A 22598-nucleotide genomic window follows, 5' to 3' on the forward strand; every position below is an offset into this window, starting at 1 on the left:
TTCGTCATCATTTTGTCCTGGTTGGTTGTTGGCTTTTACACACGTTTTGTAAACGAACTCTGTGGTTTTTGTTTCTTGATGTGTTTTTTTTTCCTGCTTCTGTTGCCCATTTGTTCGCCTTCTGGACGCGTCACTTCTTCGTGGGTGTTAGTTTTGACATTTTTTGGGTAGATGCCGAAACAAGTTATTGAAATCGGTGCATGCGCATCATTCCCTCGTTATAAGTCTGGCTGAATATAAGGTGCGGTCTGGCCGTTCTCGAAATAAAAGTTGTTGGTCAGCACCGTTGTTTCGTCCTTCTTCTCGTTGACGTTAAACTAGGTTTTGCACTCATGCAGAAACTTCGTAAACGTAGAAAACAAACGTTTCTCCCGAGTTTATTGCTTTTCTCTTTTGTTTATGTTCAAGTGGAAATACACTTGAAGGCATTTCTCCACTCTGGTTCTTCCTAAGGTTATAAAATGATCTAGCCGTACATGCCTATGTGCCATCAGACCCAAGACGTAACAAAATAGTTTGTGGGTAGGTTCTGCTTACATCAAGTGTTTGCATATCAGAAGGAAAACTGGTTATGGAAAGTCCCTCCCTCGGCTTATGCCTCAGCGGTACCATCAAGCGAAAGATCAAAGTGCAATAAAACATATTGTGTGGAAATGGTCGGAAGCAGCCTCCACGGTGAAAACATGCTCGCTTGGCCAGCCTGATATGTAGGCCTGCCAACGGTCCCAGAAGTTTCTAGGCTGACCTTCATTTTCATTTCAAATCCCGTGTACTAACTTCACCTTGTCGGAACAGCGACATGTCCATGTCTGAATATGCTGTGAAAGTGACTCGCGCTTTCGGCCTGCTCACAGCTCTAACGCGCTGCACAAGCGTTGCGCAGGGACTTTTACGTAGCGTAAGATCCCACTAATCATTCTTTTTGTGCTGGGGCTAAAGCAGTTCTCTTTCGACGACCTCATCTGTGCTGTCAAGGTCAACGACCTGAATCTCGACTACGATAAATTTTACTAAGACGCCATCCTTTATTTATTTATTATTTATTACAGAGTCCTGCAGCGCCCTAAGGCATTATTGCAGTGGGGGGGGGGAGGGATATGGCAAACAACATTGCTAGAAACGCCAGTAGTACAATAAAAATACATAAAAATGAAGAAAATAACACGACACAAGTGATAATGCAGAACGAGAAACATGTACTTAAAGGGGGAATCTGCGCGACGAATAAAGTGATGAAAAGACTCAAAATCAAAGTGATGAAGAAAACACACTCAAGAGAACTGGGCGCCACGTCACACATCTGATAAAAAAGCCCGAAATAAATTTTCCGTGCAGCACGCAGTGGTACCAGCTGGCAGTCGGTTCCACTCATTGATCGTCAGTGGAAAGAATGAGGTTTTATATACATCTGTCAGGCATTTTATTCCTCGGATCTTCCACTGAAGATCAAGTCGTCTAGACAAAAAGATAAAAAGTGAGGTTGAAGCAGGTACCGGTCTTTATCAATGCTGAGCTGTCCAAAATAAATGCGATACATGATCTGCAGTTTGAAATGTTATCTGCGGTGAGCTTAAGATTCCCAACCAAGATGATGTTTAATAGACGTGACACTAGATGAAAAGTTGTAATTGTTAGACACAAATCTGGCAGCATTATTTTGGTCACGCTCGAGCATGTCAGGTAAGTAAATGAACTGGAGATGCCATACAGGGCATGCATAATCAAGAATTGGCCTTATGTAAGTGAAATACAGGAGCTGCTTGACATTTGACTGCGCTTTGTTGAAATTACGCTGTAAAAAATTAAACATTCTGCAGGCTTTCGATGTAATATGCTCAACTTGTCTCGTCCACGTAAGGTTAGATGTGAAATATACGCCGAGATACTTATATTCAGAAACTTTTTGCAGGGGAACATTATTTAATGAGTAACAGGTCTGTAGAGTTGAACGCTTGCGATTGAACGAGACAAGTTTGCATTTGAAATTTCAAAGACACTTGCCATTTTGAGCACCAGTACTGGATAAAGTTTAGGTCTCGCTTAAAGTTTTCATGCGTCAGAAGAACTTTCCACAGCATGGTAAAGCAAGCAGTCGTCAGCATATAGCCGAACTTGGCAGGTGAGGTTAGGAACAATATCATTAATAAATATGAGAAAAAAAGGGGTCCAAGGAAAGGCCCCTGGGGCACACCTCAGGAGACGTTTACGGAATCGGAGTGACAATCATAAATTACAACACGCTGCATGCTGTTCTGGAGATATGAATGAAGCTAGTCGGTGATATTGGGATGCAGACCAAGACAACGTAACAATTATGTAATAATAGCACATGAGGTACAGAATCGAAGGCTTTTTTTTAAATCCAGAAATACACAATTAATTTGATATGAATGGTCAAAAGAGGAAAACAGATGATTACTTAACTGAAGTAATTGGGTGGTACAGGAAAACCCCATTCTAAAGTCATGCTGAACTGGCGTAAAGAAGTCATGAGAGTCAATGTGTTTCATGACTGCGCTGTAAATTATATGTTGCAATGTTTTACAACGAACGCTAGTCAGAGAAATGGGTCGGTAATTAACAAGAGACGTTTTCGAACCGCTTTTATGCACTGGGACAACAATAGCACTTTTGCAATCATTTGGCAAACATCCCGAGTTAAGCGATGTTTGGAACAAGGTTACTAAATAATGAGCAATTTCATTCGCACATGATTTTAAAACAAAGGTAGGTATACCATCAGGGCCGCAAGGGGAGGCGGATCTGATGTTACTAAGCAGTTTTAAAACACCCTGGTAAGTAAAAACCAATTCAGGCATGGTTTCGGTAACAGATTCACGAGTGTTCGGAAGTTCTCCGATGTACGCTGGCGCAAAGGCAGACTGAAAATATGCATTAAAGCGGCAAGCTTTATCACCATTAGTAACAAGGTCGCCATTGACGTCTAAGTTTGGGATTCCGACTGGTTCGCGTCCGTTCTGCTAAAATGGTGCTAAAACTGGCGCTAAAATGGCGAGATCTCCAAGCGAGTGCTTCCCTGCACCTACTTGGAGTAGGTGAAGTTCTTCAAATGCTGTTTAAGCAGCCCAAGCCTATTGAAGCTTATTGAATTCGTTTTATTCGATCCCTATCATCGGTGGAGAAGGTCCTCTTCGTAATAGAGAGTTTGTGGAGGGATAAGAGGAACACTTCGGTTGAACAAACACAGCTGCAGATGACGGTGAGCTTACGCATGAAATGTGAGAACATATTTAAATAATTGAAAATTATGAAACGAACTTCGCTCTATTTGCTCCTCTTCTGTCTTGACTTCCTTTACTGAACAGTTCTTAACCATAAGCTCGTTGGGATGAAAAGCCTGCGCCGTACCCAGGAATTGAGAAAATCGTGTCAGAAAAAATGCGATTTCATATCGAAATCGTTCGTTCTTTATGCAGGCTGGTGTCATACAATTCCCTTCTGTAATTCATACATAGAGGCGATTGGGATTTGAAGAGCCAATTATGTGCCCTTACTAATTGTAAGTGTAGGTACGTGTCCGCCGAAAAGTGCAGTTTTTTTTTCAAAAGCAACTAATTTTCCTTTCGTGAAAGGTGAACTTCTCCAAACCTTGCGCCAGTCGTTGAATGCTAACCACTGCTTTAAAGCGACTGGATCTTTTTAAACAGAATTTATTACGGGAGAATTCTTATATGTCTATTTATTTGTGATTCCCTAACAATGAGTATATTTCAGAAGGGCAGGGCAGTTGACAAACAACAGGGGGGAAGATTTCATGCTAGAATATCAAACCGCTGGGATCAAATAACAGTACTGTTAACACTTTTTAGACATAAAAATGCAGCATCGGTGATTATAAATAATCAAAGTGATAACGACCTTTTCAAACTGAATGGAATAGTTTACGGGTTTTAATCATGTGATATAGATTTCCGTTCTCTATAGAGTTTGGCGGAAAGTGCGTCGGACTACATGCCAGGCGGCTAGCCGGAAAACCACAGTGCATACTTGACCACTTGACTACTTTACTGACACACAGCGTCGTGAAGAATAAAAACGCTGTGCTATATAAAAATGAACAACAAGGGCTAGTCTCGAGGGCATGAACAAACTTCAGGCTAAATTCAAAGCACGTGAGCTCTTCACCACCTGAGCAGGATCTGGTTCGACTTGTTCAAGTATCCTAGGTCACCAATGCAAGAAGGAGGCATCTGCAACCTCGTCAGATGAGCTTATCAGACAATAACTTCTGCGAGAAGAAATGACAACGCACATGAAAGCCTTAGTCATCAACGAATATGCTTTATTTACTCTGTGCTTCCTTGCACGTTCATGACTTCCTGACCATCACCATTCTTTTCGCACTTTTACCTTCTGCTGCCATACCTTCATGTCAATTACTTATAGCTATGTTTTTACGGTGACTGCACTGAACTTCGCGGTTACACTTTTCACGTACAGTTGCTGCGTCTGTATTAGATTTCCGAAGCGTGTGGAGGCTGAAATCATAGCATATATCTTTATTGGGCACCGAGAAACGCTTGGAAAACCGAGCAATGGGCCCATCTAAAAAAGAGCTCATATTCTTATTATTTCGCACAATCTTCCTCCACTCCGTCACGTCGAGTGCAAAAAGTGCTTTTTCCATTAGCCTAGCGACCGCTTTCTCGCGTCCACGCGCTTAAAAATAAAATAAAGTAGAACGTATTGCGTCAAATAGAATAATAGAGCAATTCTTGTTTTCAACGCCACAATACCACGCAAGGGAGGAAGTAAACACGAGGTAAAAGAAGAAGAGTGATATCCAAGTATAAGACAGAACGAAGCCGCAACTCTGAGAAGTATGTGCGATCTCAGTATGTGCGACATTAACAAAACGTCGACTCGTCAGCAGTCAGATGTGCTGTTCGCCCAAGGTACAGTCGCACAAAAATGGCACTTGGAGATCATTTATGCCCGCGCAGCCAATACATTTAACGATAACTGTTCTTCTCGGTGTTGCTGTGCTGCTCGAAAACGGATAAAGAAAGCCCAAGAGGGAAAAAAAGACTCTGGTTTGACGAACGCTAAACTGACCCCATTTAAAGATCACGGTCAGCCATATTGCTCGAGGTCTTTATTCTCTGGAGACTGTACGTGCTTTTCAGTGATGCCAAGTGTTCCATTTTCCCGCCAGCCAAACATTTTTTTTCTTGCTATTTTCCTTCAACAGCACGAAACAGAACGCCGGAAGTGAGCAATGAAGTTGCGAGGAGGGTGGGCATATAAATACTGCGCTTCCTCGTGGTGGATCGCTCAGACGTGGCGGAGAATCGGCGGAGAGATCAACGCGGCATCCTTCGGCGCTCTTCAAATTTGGCTGCACTTGGAGAAACAGCGCTGTGCAGCATTCGAGAGATTGCGTTGCCAAATGAAGTCTGTGAGTCTGCCATCTTTCTCCATTTACTTTTTCGGTTTGTTTGGAATCCTCGCTTCACGTGAGGTTTAAAACTACCACGGTTGCCAACATGGTTCTCTACTCACTCACCGGGGATTCGCTTCAATTTTCATCACTGATGATGAGTGTCGATACGTCACACTACCATCAGCGCCGAAGGGCACAAGAAAAGCTGAACACAAACGCGAAAAAAGAAACTTAAATGACTTAGCTCATGGAACATGAAAGACGATCTCCTTAAAACCCTTTCTAAGGACGCTGTATGTGCATTCAAAATAGACATCAACGCTAGGAGTATTCCGTTATCACCTCATATTTATTTTCCCGTACGCGTTTGAGTTCCCTTGCTTCCGCCTGATCTGATTGCAACAGTATGCTGGAATAACTAATGTACCTTAAGTTTCATGAAGGGATGGCATTTTTCAGTTTTTAAAATTTTCCTTTTTCTATTTGCAATTGCTGCCCACTGTACAATAACATGATCATTGCTTCATGATGGTCGATCCTGACGCTGTTTGAGGTCACGAGCGAAAAAAAACAGGACGAGAACAGTTGCATCCAATGCCCCTATGAAGAGGAGAACCGAACCGGTCAAAAAGGACATGAGGAGACACCGCGATGACTGGATTGCACTAGACTTTATTGAAAACAGCAACATTCCAGCATGGCTAGCAGAGTGTGCAGATCACAATCAGTGTTAGTTTTCGAACAATAACATCGGAAAACCATTAAACCTGTCGCCCGCGATCTATGAAGGCAACTTCTTTCTTCAACCAGTACACTGAGTAGAACTGATATCGTTATCTCCATTCTTAATGATGAAATACGCCCCAAGAACTGTCCGCTTTTTCTTTCCAAGAATGGTTAGATATCCTAACAGAGGTTAGCACCCACACTTGCTAAAATGTCGAGGTAAATTAGCTCAGTCGTCCCCAGGGAGCTGTGGTGCAGGCGATCATATCGACCTGATTGGCCGATGCACTCTTTTTCGAAGGTAAGCGGAAACTTATGGATCACGCCCGTGGCACATGGAGTAAACATGTTTCCGTATCAAGTAAAAATAAAAAAAAGACTGGTTTCCTTACCTGCCTCTTAAGATACGCGAGCATAGGCCAGAGGGCTCACTGGGGCCAGAAAACACCTCAGTTTCGTGCTTAACAAAGGTAGGGAAGTTCTTGAGGCTTATACAATCATTACAAATAAAGATACTATCTCAACTTCAGTTCGTTTGTTGGAGAGAGAATTTGCCTTCTTAGATAGCCGGCGACAGGTTCGAAGGGCATTGCTATGTAATTATCCAGAACCTTACATTGATTGCGGTGCTCTTTTAGTCTTTCTGGGAGCTTTTCTGTAGAGTACAGTTGCGTCATGGAGTCTCTTTTGACTGGCTCCTCTCTTCGTAATATGCCAACTGGCCCACATTTCCACTCTTCTGCAATATCCATGCTTAGGCATTTAGCTCGCTTAGACGCCGTTGCAAATTGGTGTAACGTATAACAAAAATGTTTCTTTTAAATAGAGAAACCGGTCCAATAAACTTCCTACCACCCTGCATACGAGCGCGAGGTGCAATTCCGGAGGGGGGGGGGGGGGGGTAGCGTTAACATTCTGGCGCACTTCGTATCACTCTTGCAAATATGAATTGTGTGCTGATTACGTCCAGCGGTGACGTAGCATCTGCCTCGCAAGCAAGAGGACCATGGTTCGGATTCCGGTGCCGCGCAATTTTCCACCGGTGAAAAAAAATATCGGGTGTCGATGGAATTGTGCAAAAACTGGTTCGGGCCGCAACCTGATGCCGGTGAACACCTCCTGCAACGCACTCCCTCACCAAAATAGGAGTTGGCCACCCTGGTGCAGTAATTGGCCACAACCTCCCATAATTAGTCCTACAAAACCCCGGCCCTCCGTCACCAGCGGCTGCGGAACAACTGACCACGGCGGCGGTCAGATCTGGGACACTGCGGAGGGTGCTAAGAATTTCTGGCTCCGAGGACAGGCTGCTATTACAAAACTGAGTCTTGGCAACGTTTAATGCTAGAGCCCTAGCTAGTGAGGCTAGTTTGCGAGTGCTGTTAGAGGAACTAGAGGGTTTGCAATAGGATATCTTAGTGCTTAGTGAGATTAGGAGGCCAAATGAGGCACATACTGTACTGAAAGATGGGCATGTACTGTGTTATCGAGGTTTACCGGAGAGGCGATAACTAGGAGTAGGTTTCCTTGTCAATACGTATACAGTGGGCAATATAGATGAATTCTATAGCATAAATGAGAGGGTGGCAGGCATCGTAATTAGGCTTAATAAGCGGTATAAACTGAAGGTTGTACTGGCCTATGCACCTACAATTATGACCAGGCAGTTGGAAGCTTCTACGCATATCTAGAATCGGCAATGCGAAAAGTAAAGACGCAGTATACTGTACTAATGGGCGACTTCAATGAGAAGATAGGTAGAAAGCAAGCTGGAGACCTCGCATTGGGCAACTATGGCATTGGATTAATAAATAGCAGGGGGGAGTTACTAGTTGAGTCCGCTGAATGCAGTAACTTAAGAATCATAAATTCTTTCTTCAGCAAACGGAAAAACAGGAAGTGGACATGAAAAAGCCCTAACGGGGAGACTAAAAATGAAATTGATTTCGTAATGTGTTCTAACGCAGGCATTATGCAGGAAGTAGAGGTAATCGGAAAGGTGCGATGCAGTGGCCACAGGTTGGTAAGTTCTCGAATTAATCTGGATTCGAAGAGAGAGCGGAACAGATTAATCACGAAGAAGGCTATCAACGAATTAGCGGTAAGGGGCAAAGTACGAAAATTCAGGCTCCCGCTTCAGTGCTAACCGAGGAAGGCGACCTTATCCTGAATAATAATTTCGGAGATGTCACTACTGAGTGCGCTGTAGAAGAAGGCGTAGAAGTCTTAGAAAGCATACCGGTAATGTGTCTTAGGAGACGAAAGACTTGATTAAGAAAAGCCAATGTATGATAGCCTGCAACCAAACAGACCGGATAAAGCTTGCAGAGATATCAAAACAAATCAATAGACGCAAGGTGGCCGACATAAGAAAGTATAACATGAAGAAAGTTGAGCATGCTCTAAAGAATGGTCGTAGCCTGAAAGCGGTAAAGAGGAAATTAGGCATAGGCAAACATCACATAGACACGATCTCCCCAGTACTATTCATAGCTTGCTTAGAGGAAGTATGCAGAGACCTGGAATGGGAGCAGTTAGGTATAAGGGTAGATGGAGAATACCTCAGTAATTTGCGATTTGCTGATGACATTGCCTTGCTAAGTAACTCGGGGGATGAACTGCAAATAATGATTGATGACCTAGACAGGAAAAGTAGAAAGGTAGGCTTAAAAATCAATGTGCAGAAGACTAAGGTAATGTTCAACAGCCTCGGGAAGGAACAGCAGTTTACGTTAGGTAGCGAAGCACTGGAAGTAGTAGCGAATATGTCTACTTAGGACAGGTAGTAACCACAGATCCGGACCATGAAAAGGAAATAACAAGAAGAATAAGATTGGGTTGGAGCGCATTTGGCAAGCACTCGCAGATTATGACTAGCAGCTTACCGGTATCGCTCAAGAGAAAAGTATACAACAGTTGCATCTTACCTGTACTCACCTATGGGGCTGAAACGTGGAGGCTAACGAAGAGGGTTCTACTCAAGTTGAGGACTACTCAGAGGGCTGTGGAACGAAAAATGGTAGGTGTAACATTAAGAGATAGGAAATGTGCAGATTAGGTCAGAGAAATAACTCAAGTTACTGACATTCTAGCGGAAATTAGGATGAAGAAATGGGCATGGGCAGGACATGTAGTGCGAAGAGGGGATAACCGATGGTCGCTTAGTTTAACAAACTGGATTCCAAGGGAAGGAAAGCGTAGCAGGGGGCGGCAGAAAGTTAGGTGGGCGGATGACGTTAAGAAGTTCGCAGGGGTCAAGTGGATGCAGCTAGCACAGAACCGGGTTAAGTGGAGAAATATGGGATAGTCCTTCGCCCTGCAGAGGGTCAGGCTGATGTTGATGATTAATGCCATGACAGTCCGGCCGTAGGTGTCACTGATGATGCAGACGATGAGATTCCAAGCAGTCCTCCGCTCAAGAAAACTATGCGTTCAACCAGCCCTTCGCAGTTCATCGATCAGAGGTGTCTGTAATTTATTGGATTTTTTTATGCCTCTGGGGACCCCAATATTATTTCCAGTCGAAAGTATTTCCTATGTTATTACAAAATTAAAACGAGTAACATTGGTTGAGATGTTGACGGAGCAGAGTGAGAGATATTGTGCATTTCCTTTTTTATAAACCAATTTGAAATTTAAAGAAGCGCAAAGGTTTTCTTCTTTCTCTTCTTTCTTTCTACCTGGCTTTCTTTCACTTCCACGTTCTCTCACGGCGTGGTTCAGATGAGCACTGAGAAGTGCGAAAGATAAAACGCCTTTCCTCGAAGAGCAATTTACATTCATTATTACAACCCTTTGGACACTATCACAATCCTGCAGAAGCCTGCCATGAAGGCAACCAATGGATAGCCCATATTATGGAATATCATGAAAATATAAGCGGCACAACCTTAGGGCAGTTGTTCCCCGGCACATGTGGCACAATTGAAAGAGGGAGTAACCATGCAAATCTTCCTGTTAGTGAAGTACTGTGTTTCTAAAGCTTGGTTTGGTTTAGTTTTTAGGATTTAGCGTCCCAAAGCGACTCAGGCTATGGAAACACCGTTGTGGAGGGCTCCGGAAAATTTGGCGACAAGCTTGGATTCTCGTGCACTGACATAGTCGCAGTCCTTGGACACAGCAACGCCCTGGCGCAGTGCTCCAACCACTGAGCCAGGGCGGCGCCTGTATTTATTTCACGGGACATGGTGCGGCGAGCAGTCGAGGGAAAATTTTGAGGCAGAAGCGGGCAGCATTTATTTTTATCAAGAAGTTGGTCATATGCGTCATCAGCTGCGCTACAGTCACGAAGCATATCGCACACCTAAGCTTATACTGCGCCCGGTGCGGCCACCTCATTTCGCCCCTTCGTGCCACCCTCTTGTGCAAGTAACAATTGTGGACTTAATTGGTTTTACTCTATACGTGAAGAACTCCGTCAGAGCTGTCGCCCTTCTAGTTCTTGTGCTTCATTTTGTGCGGTCAATCCTACATGCTGGTGTGCTTTTCTTCCTTGAACGCAACTTGTTACCCTTAAGGACCATCAGTTATCCTCCCTTCGCATTGCAAATCCCTCCTATTGCCGTTCACGGTCTGTAATGTCTAAAAGAATATCATAACCTCATTTATTTCTCCGACCAGTCTGCATACTTCCTATTTTTTAGTGCCACACCTACGATTTTCTGGTCTCTGTATTGTGCTTAACTTTGCGAAAACAGTGCAAGAAAGACACGGACGACACAGAAGTAACGGGACAGGCGCCAACTTGCAACTTGTAACTTGTATAGCCTCTACGTTTAGTCCCCATAGCTGAGTAGCGATAGAATGTAACTGGTACGTACTGTTTTGCGCAGCACGTTCTTATGGTTTTGTTAATACGGGCTTTCTATTTGTGATGCTTCTACCAGTCAGTGCAGCATACATCACATGATATTTTTTCTTTATTCAATTATTACCCCGCTTAGCCCGAGGGCGCTACAGCAGGGGGGTTACAGAGTGGAAAAAAACACATCTTCATTTATGGAGCACACTTGATGACTTGAAAGCTGATTCCATTCACTGATGGATCGAACAAAAAAGGAACTGGCATACATGTTAGTTCTGGCACTGTATTCCAAAATTTTAAAACAATGATCTGTGCGAGCAGAAACATAATGTGGCCTAAGTATATTTCCTTTCGAATGCCTGTTTTGTTGTGGTAAATTTGGTACAACAGTTTAAGTCTTAATTTCCTTCTTCGAGAGGAGAGGGTTTCCCATCCTAATTCATTTTTCATGATGGTGCAGCTATCACTTCTCGAGTACCGACAAAGGACAAACCTTGCTGCTCTATTTTGAATGTTTTCAATTTTATTGCTGAGTGTTATCTGCCAAGGGTCCCATACGGCACAAGCGTATTCGAGCAGTGGTCGAACGTATAGGTTAAGTAGGCTATTGATTTCAAACAAGGCGGCACGTGTTTCAGATTTCGCTGTATAAAGTTTAAGGTCCTTGCGGCTTTTGCAACTACGGTATCCACATGCGTATTCCATGAACAGTCGGCGGCAAGTGTCACACCTAAGTATTTATGCGCCACTTTTTGTGTCACTACAATACCGCTGATGCTATACTGTGAGGCTAACTTATGTTTTTTACGTGAAAACGTAACATGAACACATTTTTTAGTATTTAACTTCATTTTCCATTTAGAACACCATTCAAGAACACATGATAAGTCACTTTGTAACTGGGCAACGTCGTCTTGATTTCTAATTTGTCTATATAAAACACAATCATCGGCAAACAAGCCGTATACTGGAATTGAGTCCGGAACAAATGTCATTTATATATATTAAGAACAAAAGTGGTCCTAAAACTGAGCCCTGTGGGACACCTGATGTTATATCTACAAAACTAGATTTCATTCCATTTAATACCACGCACTGTCGGCGGGAAGATAAATAACTTTCGATCCAGGCAAGTATTGTAGGATTAATATTTAATGCAGCAAGTTTTCTTAAAAGCAATGGGTGCGAAACAGTATCAAATGTTAAAGTATCAGTATGTTAACCGTTGTAAAGTTGTTCAAATGCAGCAATCCCATGCAAATCCGATATACAGCAATGCAAAACAAGGGAAACAGTGTTAACGAAATATAATTCGTGAAGGCATGAAGTTAGGCCAGTTGGTTATTTATCAGCATAATTGAAAATCGCTCACAAAACAAGACAAAAGAACTCATGTTGTGTTCTGTTGAGTGCACGAGTTTTAGTTGTGCAGGTGATAGGTAATTCGTGATATTCCTGGGCCTGAGCGAAGCCGTGCGATTATTTTTATAGCCTACAACGATCACAAGGGTGACCATGAGATCGGTGAGCTATGGAGAAGGCAGAAATCATAATGTTCATGACCGCCCGCGCATCAAGCGGGCACCATGCGTTCGTCCAACATGTGGGGAGTTTATGTTATACAGGTAAGGTGATAATCAAAGGCCCTTGTCCCTGTTAGTAATAGAGCGTCCGCTTCATTTTCGTTGTTGTCTCAGCGCGTGCTCATTATTACAAACTCTGGCGGCTTGCAAACGTCATTAGCCGCTTTACAAGGAACACTAAATATAAGACGCGCACGCCTGCTTTACAGTGCCCCAACACCAGGCGGTCTCAACTATTCCAGAGTAATCTCTTTTTTTATTTTCTACAATTAACTTTACATCTATGTGGACAAAGTTAAGAAGAACACTTAAGACCACATCTTGCTTGTCAAGGTGAAAGCACTGATAGTTTTTGTCGTATACCCACTAATGCACTGCAATCCGAAAACTCTACTCTATTTCAACGTAATGCCCCCTAATCAAATCCAACCCACCATACTCCGCCCGTAATCTACTGTAATATAACGTAATCTCCTTTATTACGCCGTAAGCCACACAAGTCCATTTCATTCCAATCAAGTACATAATTAATCTGTCGCAGTCCATCCTAACTTATAGCCTAAGTCAGCATCACGTACTTTTGGTCTACCGCATTGCTACCTAATTCAGTCTAATTAACCTTAATCGAATGAAATGCACCCTTGCTTAAAGGGGTCCTTTCAAGTTCATCGTGCTGGTTCTTGATAGTCCTCCTGGGCATGATGTCGCAGTCCTACGTTTTAAATCGGAAGTGTTGCTGCATCCGCTCCTCTTCTCAATGCCGGTCATGAATTATAGAATGCTTTCGCCTTGAAAAGAGCCTGTGACCTTTACTGTCCTTTAATCAACCTGGCCCATGGCATGTCTGTGGGCCACGCTGCTAAGCGGAAAACACAATGATCTGCTGCGCCGCATGACTAACTGCAATGAAGTCACAAGTGCCCCTTTCTGTCCTACTCATGTCCACAGATGTACGGGCAGAGCACCACCCCCGCCATTTCCTGCCTACAGGGCGCCAGTGTTTCCGTCCTTAGTCTTCGCAAGGCATCAAGTAGAAGCGAGAGAAAAAATGTTTTACTGCGCTTTCAGAAGGTGGTGCCACAATTCATAATAAATTTGTTCTGATCTTTAGGTTTCTTAGAGATACCAACCTAGCCGCAAATCACCATCCGTTTTGATACATTTGTCCAGTACCTCGAGCGACAAACGTACCGAAGCACAGTCATAGGCTAATTGCCACGTCTTTCGCTAAGCCTATTTGCGTTAGGGGTTGAATATGAATAAAATGTATTACTTGATTCGTTGCACTTACTGCATTGCAGGAACCTCGCTAGCACGCGCGGAGGCTACGAAATTGTTAATTTGTCTTCCTGGGGAAGAGCAGGCTTGCAGAGTGAAAAAACAGTCAAAAAAAAGGACAAGGACGAAGAGGAGAGACGTACACCACGACTACCGGTCTCTTTGTTTTCACATTTTATCAACTGTCCCAGATTTCCGCTCTTTTGCAGAGTGAAAGTTGCCTGTATGTTTGCGCCTGCCTTGGGTCGCTGTAGTAGACAGACGCGCCGCGTTATATTTACTGAGGTCGCGACGCGTCGGCAAGCTAGCCAGTGTTGAAGCGAGTGTTGCAGTGCTACTGCTCGGCTTCCGGGCTCCACCCGCTGCTTGTCAAGCCCACTGACTTGCGACGGAGTGACCCACGTCTACAGGACAGCCACATCGTGAGTTTTCAGACGTTTGTCTGCGACAGTGCCCGGTGAAAATTTGGAGTTTATTTGTTATCACTCCCTGGTGCATTGTTCATTGATGTGAAGCGCTGTGTTATAATATAGCCTTTCTGTGACCTTCTTGTCTGTGCATTCTTATTAGTATGAATTCCTCTGTATCGTCTCTGGCTGTATAAACTATGTTTTGCTTCTTAATTCTGACTCCAACCCTTACTCTGGCTTCAACCGACGAAAGCTGGACGTGAAGTGGTAGCTGATTCCCGGCTTAACTTGCCACGCAAGTCGAGGTCATCTCCAGGAGACTGAACTCTAAGGGTGTCTGGTGGTTGAGCACCAATACTAGCGCCTCTTTGATAAATTACAAATTTCATGTTTTTTCTTGTTGTTTCTGGTTGATACGTAGCTCGCCAGAAAAATATGGGCTTTTGCGCTCGACCTGTCACTTGTAAGTGAGCGCCCGCGTGTGTTTTATTTGTCTCCCCATTTATTGTCCAGGTCCGTTGTGCTGTATCGAGAACTTTTCTAGCTATCATTGGTAGCATAATTGCATTCAGAGGGACATCCACATTGAAGGGAGTCCACCAAACACCTCTCAAGCCCATAGAATTGGGCTATGAACTGTGGTTGAGTGCAGACGAAAAGAAATACAGATCGACCATCTGAGCTGGGTTCGGGCGAACCCTTCACAACGACGTAGTGCACGGAAGTCAACTTTACTTTGTTAATTATTTCACGTGGACGAGATTGGTGGAAGGCCTTACAAACAGAGGCATGCTTGCAGTGGAGTCTCTGCGGATACACAGCAGACATGCCGACCGAAAGGCCCATTTGCACCTTATCTGTGGTGTGACGCAAAGAACGTCCTCGCGCTGTAGATTTTTCACGATCTGGAAGACACTGATGTGGTGTTACACAAACTGTCTAATTAATCATCTCTTGGTGTCACGTCGCCAATAGAACTGTCATGAATGATGTGGACAAGTTTGAGCAGAAGAGATATTCCTACAAGCCTAAACAGGCTGAAATGTAGATTTTTCTAAATTTAATTTTCATGCAGCAGTTGTAGATGTGTTTATTGAGCTCGCTGCAAAGAATGATATTACCTACATGTTTTACCCGTTAGCCCTCGGCTGCCTGTTAATAAATGCTCAGACATTTATGGAGAGCAACTGTACTCGACGCTATCGGCAGTAAAACAGATAACAATATGGCACTGCTCAAGAGGTTGTGTTGTACTGCTGGAAATGAGGTGCACACAAGCTTTCTCTGCACAACCTGCGGAATGCCCCTCTGCGCCACATGTTCTTAGACCATTTCATGCCAAAAACACGGACAAGTTATCCCAATATGCCATCCAGGCTCAGTGGAACATTGTTTCCCACTTTTGAAAAGTGGCTCATGGGTCCGCGGGACATAAGTGTCCAATGTTTGTCAATAAAGTACTGTTTTAGGTTTAATGAAATTTGTTTTAAGCTAATTATTTTCGTTAATCTGCATATACCGCAGCTATTGTTTATATTTTTGTGTGAAAAATGTAGCCGAATCAATGAAGGGTTGACTCCTACTTCGGCTCTGGCAGAGTCGATGCCGCATATGTAGATGAACAAGGTTCTCAGAAAGCGGCCACCCACTGCGTCCCATCCATGTGACAATCATATTACTGGACATTAGATGTTCTCTGTTTCAGAAGAGGAAGAAGGTCCCGGACTTATGTTACGAGTGACACATGTCATTTGGTAAAAGGTTGAACGGTGGCAACCATACTTCATTATCATGAGGGGTATGAGCATGTTGCTTGGAAATCCACAGGCGGCATTAAAGGAGTGCGCTAACTTGACAAAACAGAAAAGCGGAATAAAATATTACACAACACGAGACACAATTTTTTGACTCCGTTTGTCTGTTTTGTCAAGTTAGCTCACTCCTTTGATTAATATGAACAACCAACTAGCCCCCTTCAAATCATTATTGACTACTGTTAGTGTTTTAAATATACTACCAAGTGAACAATCGTTACTCCTGTATTCCCACTCTTTCATACACACGGGAAGAAAGTTTTCATCCACAGAGAAGAAATTCAACGGTCGTCCCTTGCGCCTGTCTCCTTAAGTCCTGTCAGTAATCGCTGAAAAATTATGCATTCTACTAATAAAGACCAAATAGCCCGTCTTTCTACGTCAACAAGAATATATCCTTGAGCTGAGCAGTGTTCCGGCTTCCATCAATTATTCAGATGGCCGGTAGACGAAAAATAAATTTATTGAATTACAATTGAATAAAGTTATATTGGCACCAGTCTACGTAATGGGTGGCCGATTGTATAGAGTAAAAGTGATAGCGTGAAGACAACCGGTTCTAGTGGCTGGGGTGCTTGTCGTGAAGGACAAACGGAGCATGCTTGCGGTGGAAACTAGGAGTGACTACCGTAGAAGGAGGTGAGAGATAAATATCTAACACGAGGAATGTTCCAAAGTGGGATGCAGAGTTGCCCAACCAAAGCTAAACTGTCCGGATGCTTCGCCTCTACATCTTTTTGTATGCCCTCCGCCTAATGCCGGCGTCTAATCACGCCACCTTCTGGTGTGAAGTCACCGCCGTGGCGTGCTTCGAAGTAGAAAGGCTAAATGTACTTCAGTGAACCGACTGTAGGAAATATATCCTACTTCTCAAGGTCGCTCTAAATTGACGTTGTGTTAATGAATAAATTAAATATATGTCGAATGAATCAAATACCGGTGGCTTTCTTTTTGTCTAGCTGTCCAAGGTTGCTCGTCTCCTTGTACTGCTGACTTCGGTGGCAGTCCTGTTGGCACTGCTGGTCGCACCGAGGCTGGCCAGCGCTGGCGGCGTGGTTCCCGATGTGCAGCCCGTCGAGGCAGCGCAGATCGCCAAATACATTCCGCTCATCCAGCAGATTGAGGCCATCGAGCGCATCAAGGCCATCCAACACGTCAAGTCGCAACAAGGCGACTCACTGCCACCTTTCTTGCCAATAGTCCTCGCTTTGCATCACAAGTGCGTACCTGCCTTTCGTTGTTCGCACGGCGCATGTTTTACAATATTTGCCGTGAACCCATGCAGAGGAATTACTAACATACAAGTGTTCGCTCATGGAGGACGTTCCTTAGAAAAACTCGCAGCCTTAACATTGTTGTGACCAGAAAGCGCCTTCGAAAGCTTTTATTGGGCACAGGAGGCTTTCAATCAATGTTCACGAGCGACATCCAAGATGGTCGGCGCCATTCTCCATGAAATCCAGCGTCGGTATTTTACGCGCTGTCGGCACTGAGAGCAAAAAATCACTGGCGCGCATCCTCGCCCAGCAGATGCCAAGCTAAGCTTTGAGATGGCAGAGTGGGATCTACTCCCAAGGGCCCTTGCATTCAATTGGATCTTCGTCGGGTGGGCTTCACGTAATGTGACGTCTAGGGCACGTGAAAATGAAGCGCCGGCCAAATAAAGAACAAAAACTTGCACAGGATTGACACTCGCATAAAGAGCGAAAGCTCAAATAGGTGTTGTTGGACAGGGTTTTGCGAATTTATTTTTTATTTTTATTTATAAACATATTGCCAGCCTGAGTGTCAGGCTTTGGGCAGGAGCAGGCATACAATGCATACATAGTATTGGAGAAGAGAAAAAAAAATGAATGCATGGAACCGTAACTAATCATCATAAATAAAAGTCAACGTTAGACCAGCAAGATGTAAATCAGATTGAAACATAAAAAAAAAATATTTTTTCTATTTTAGCGAAACGTGTTGCAGCAAAAAAGCAGTATTGTACTCCACGATGTGAGTACAATGCAGCAATAGTGTTCAAATATTTCAAATATTTAGGACAGCACGTGACAGAATGGCGTTGGACATCAGCAGATTTGTTATTCCACTGCCGAGTCGTTCTAGGAAAGAATGGTTCTTTAAAAATGTTGGTTTTACAGGAGTATTCTTTAACCTTTTAGGGTGAGAGGAACGTGTTGAGCGTGGGTTAGCGATTTCAATGTAAAGCGTTTTATCAATTCGTAGAAAACCTTCATTCCTTCCCGGCAACGTCTTGAGGCCAGGCTTTCCAATTTGGCATCTAGTAAGAGTTGGGCTGGAGATGTGCGCCAGTTATATGGGTTACAAATGAATCCTACTGCTTAACGTTGTATTTTTTTCCAGTTTAATGATATTAGTTTGCGTGTAGCCGTCCCAAATAGCGGCAGCGTATTCTAATATCGGTCTGATGTACGTTTTGTAAGCCAAACGTTTTATGTCACGTGTTGATTTTGCCAGTGTCCTTCTCAGATAACCGGGCCCTTTAATTGCCTTTTTTTTAACACATCCTACGTGTTCGTTCCATCTGAGGTCGATTGCGATTATTAATCAGGGATATTTATAACTTGATATGTAGCTGAAGCATGGTTTTCAAGACAATATGTTAAGTACAAAGATTGTTTTTTGTGAGTGGCTGTCATTGCGACTGTTCGTTTTTGGGATTTATAGCGATTTGCCATGTAGTGCACCATTCTTGTATTTTGGCCAGAGATGTGTTTAAATCTACGTGATCTTCAAAACTACAAATTTCATGGTAAATCACACAGTCATCTGCGAAATGTTTAATTTTTACAGGGATTTCACAAACAATGTCATTAATGATAATCAAAAAGAAGAGTGGTTCAAGTACCGATCCCTGAGGGATTCCTGACTCAGCTAAGACAGGTCTAGAGGACACATTACAAACCTTAGCATTCGGATGGCGATAGGACAGATAAGCTTCTATCTATGCAAGCAAAGATTTAAGTAAAGGTTTTAGCTTCAATAGTAGTTTATAATGAAATACACGATTGAAAGCTTTTTCGAAGTCTAAAAAAATAATGTCAATTTGATTATGATTATGTAAGGCTGCAACGAGGTCGTGAATTGTTTCGAGTAGCTGAGGTACAGTTGGTAGACCTTTACGAAAACCGTGCTGACGCTTATAAATTATTTTGTGATTGTTAAAGAAAACAGAGAAGTGTTTGGAAATGATAAGCTCCAGGGTTTTTGCACAAGTGCACGACAGTGAAATAGGTCTTAAAGATTTGGGTTGCAAGTGGTCGAAAGTTTTTGGAATAGGGGCGATTTGGGCATACTTCCAGTCAGCTGTGAGTTTGGCGTATGTCCAATATTTGTAATATGGGGTCAGTTATTTCGCGCATTATTCGGCATACCTTGTTAGAAAACACTTCGCTATTCCATCTACCCAGACGCTTCTTAGCGTCTAAGTTGAGTAATAGCGAAAGTACACCTTCCTCTTTAGCGTATACACCACCAACAGCCGGGCCTTTATCATAGAGGTGGAAATGTGATCTTAAACCATCATCACGTGTAAAAACAGAGTAAAAATAATCGTTAGGGGCATCTGCAATCTCAGATTTGTCAGTTGTGACGACATTGTTCAAGCACATGCTTTGCAAAGATATCATTTTTGGTGCAATGTGGCGCCAAAACGTTTCTGAGGAAGAACACAGAAAATTTTCATACACACATTTTGATAATTAACTTTCGCCTTCTTGATGCTACCTTTCAGCAGTGCGCGCATATCGCGCATTTTTATTTTGCTGGACGCAGATGGGTGCCGCTTAATTGCTTTCTTACATTTTTCAACTTTTGCACAAGCCGGACGATTGCGCACTATCTTTCGCTGAAAGGGCACGAAGTCAAAATTTAATTTCATTAAATTTTATGCGTATCGATCTAGGCGACGACGCTGCATTTAGTTTGCCTCTTTTTCCTTGCTGTAATATGCATTATTTAGCACTTGTGGCTTCTCGTTTTTATACTGTCTCAGCTTCTGGTTTTTCAGAAACATCGTTGCATGGCGAGCGCCTATAGCGAGAAGCTTCCGTAGCGAGTGCTTGGCAACGAGGAATTTATGAAAGCTGTTCTTTTATCTCCTCTCCATTTTCATAAATTTGCAAGACGCTGCTTACAAAGAAAAAACGGGGTCTTTTTTTGGAACTGTATCCTCTCACAGTAACTTGTGAACTGTGGTATGGTTAGTATCTTCAGATATGTCGATGATTTTTCTCTTCATAACTGCACGCCATCGGCCCTTCAGGCCGTGACATGGTAGATTTTGACCATTGTACAAGGGTGGTTTACCCGCTAAAATTGACTAGCGATACGCCTACTGTCTCGAAAATCAGGTTCCTTGATATTCGTTTTAGATTCATGGACAGCCATGCTTAGTATTCACTTCGTGCCAACAAAGCACCTCTATCATTTACGTCAGTAAAACGGCCAGTTGAGCCGGTTGGTACATAATCAAACAAAAAACAGCGCAACAACGGAAACAAGAGAGAAGAGAAGTGCTGTTACCTCTTCTCTTCTGCCTCCGTTGTTGCGCAGATTTTGTTTAATATATGTCAGCTCACTCTAAAATAGTAAAACGTGACATTATTAAGCTCTGCATGGAAAACGCCCTTGAAAAGTAATGCTCCCCTCAATGCATCTCTAGCTTTCATGAACAGCTCGCAAGGTTTCTCGAATCAGGGTATCCTAAGAATTTTGTGGTTGCAGTCGCCAAAACACCTACTGAAAAAGAAACTTCGGAGAAAACGTGACCCACAGAAGAAGCGAAGAGCATATTGGCTGTCATTCCTTACATCCATTGTCTCTCGCACAACCTCAAGAAAATAGAAAAAAAGGCAAATGTTCGCGTGGAGTTTTCATACCCGGAGAAACTTTCCACAACAGGGTCCCAAAAGCAGCAGTGTACCATCCGCCACCGCGAAAAAATTGTCAAATGCACTGAGAGCATTGTGTATAGCATGCCGCTTTCTTTTGGCAAGCATGCCGCTTTCTTTTGGCAAGCATTATGTCGGTCAATTCGGTCGGTGCCTGAAAGAAAGGCTTCGTGAGCATGAAAACAACATGGAGACATATACTGGCAGCAATCTTGCTTTGCAATGCAAAGTGTGCAATTGCGTGCCTCTTTTGGATAAATGCTCAGTCGTCGCCAAGTGTAGAGAGAAGCTAACTCGTGAAATTGTGGAAGCTGCACAGATCGCTACATTGGAAGATAAATCTCATAGTACACCTTCCATTTTCTTGTCTAAAAGATAGCTGGCCTTCTTGGGTTCGAAAAATTCGTGATATCCCATTTTTATATTTTCCTTTTTGTTCTGTTTTCTGTTAGGTTAGGCGCACGAGCATCGTCTGTTCAGGTTTCGTTCGCCATGGTTTGTCTTGTGTTTCTTCGCCAGTAAGAAGTTAGAGCTTGTGGTGTGTGTTTTCCCCGTTGCCGTTTTGCACTCTATGGTCATGGCATAAGCAGCTATCATTTCTTCGCTGCAGTGGTATCATCCAGAAAGTTTTATTTGCGACGCGCCATAATTCTAAACTTCTCGAATCTTCTCCGACAGGTCTGAGCAGCAGAAGTCTGGCAAAAAGAAGCTCCGGTTACTGAGCCTCTTCAGCTGATCCTCCGCCAAGGGACAACACACTCCGAGAAGACGCTGGACGCCGCCGGGGGATGATCTCGAACAAATGCTGCAACCGATTCCACGTGCACACTGTAAGAGGATAGAATAAATTATGGACAAGCCTATTATGTAATTTAATACATATTACCTGCACTACTACCGTCACAGGGTTGACTAAAATCGCAGACATGATAAGTGCATAGAGCTGAGGTGTTTCCCATGAAGCTTACGAGAAGGAGGTTGCCCGGTGGCGCAAGGTACTGTAATTGAAGGAAATTGGGGAGGGGGAGGAAGGGATGCAGCTGCTGCCGATTATGAAAATGCACATCTGCACATGACATAGGACACGCTCATTAGGCAGGAGAAATCGGGTTCCATCTCGGCAGCAACAACCGCGTCTCCAAGGAGGAGAAAGGAGGAGGAGAAAAGGAGGGCGGAAGGCAGAGGTCTTAACCAGAAAGAATGAGTTCCGGTTGGCTATCCTGCACTGGAGAAGGGGAATGGGGGATTAAAGGGGGAAGGATAGAAGAGGAGAGGAGGTGAGAAAGTCACAGTCTGTCAGTCAGGTTAGTCTCTCTTAAAAAGCGAACAAGTGCCTTGTAGGCTTTGAACGCAGATGACTTTTGTGGCCATGGTCCAAAGATCTTCCCATCCCTAGAAGGGGTGAGCGTCCAGAAGATCCAATACAGTACGCAGCGCATGTCGTTAAGTTGCAAAAACAGGGCAATCACAAAGGAGGTGCTCAACCGTTTCACCAACGCCACGTCGTTCAGAAGCAGTGCTGTCAGCCATCGCGATCAGGAAGGCGTATTTGTTTGCGAAAGCAACGCCCAGCCATAGGTGGCACAGTAACGTTGTTTCACGACGTGGTGTGTGGTGGGGAATCATCATCATCATCACAATCATCAGCCTGACTATGCCCACT

At 43.6% G+C, this 22598-nt stretch overlaps 1 protein-coding gene across 1 annotated transcript in view; it reads left to right on the forward strand.

Moving 5' to 3' along the window:
* The window catches only part of LOC146180430 (uncharacterized), a 46428-nt gene extending 24290 nt beyond the window's left edge, over window positions 1-22138 (forward strand). The window contains exons 2-3 of the mRNA XM_084577753.1: window positions 16979-17238; window positions 21614-22138. Of these exons, the coding sequence (XP_084433879.1) occupies window positions 16979-17238; window positions 21614-21671 (318 nt within the window). The 3' untranslated portion in view covers window positions 21672-22138. The remainder of the gene's footprint in view (window positions 1-16978; window positions 17239-21613) is intronic.
* The last annotated feature ends 460 nt before the right edge of the window (window positions 22139-22598 follow it).

Source organism: Amblyomma maculatum, chromosome 8 (genome assembly GCF_055883805.1).
Source record: "Amblyomma maculatum isolate TAMU_Amacu chromosome 8, ASM5588380v1, whole genome shotgun sequence".
Taxonomy (NCBI): Eukaryota; Metazoa; Arthropoda; class Arachnida; order Ixodida; family Ixodidae; genus Amblyomma; species Amblyomma maculatum.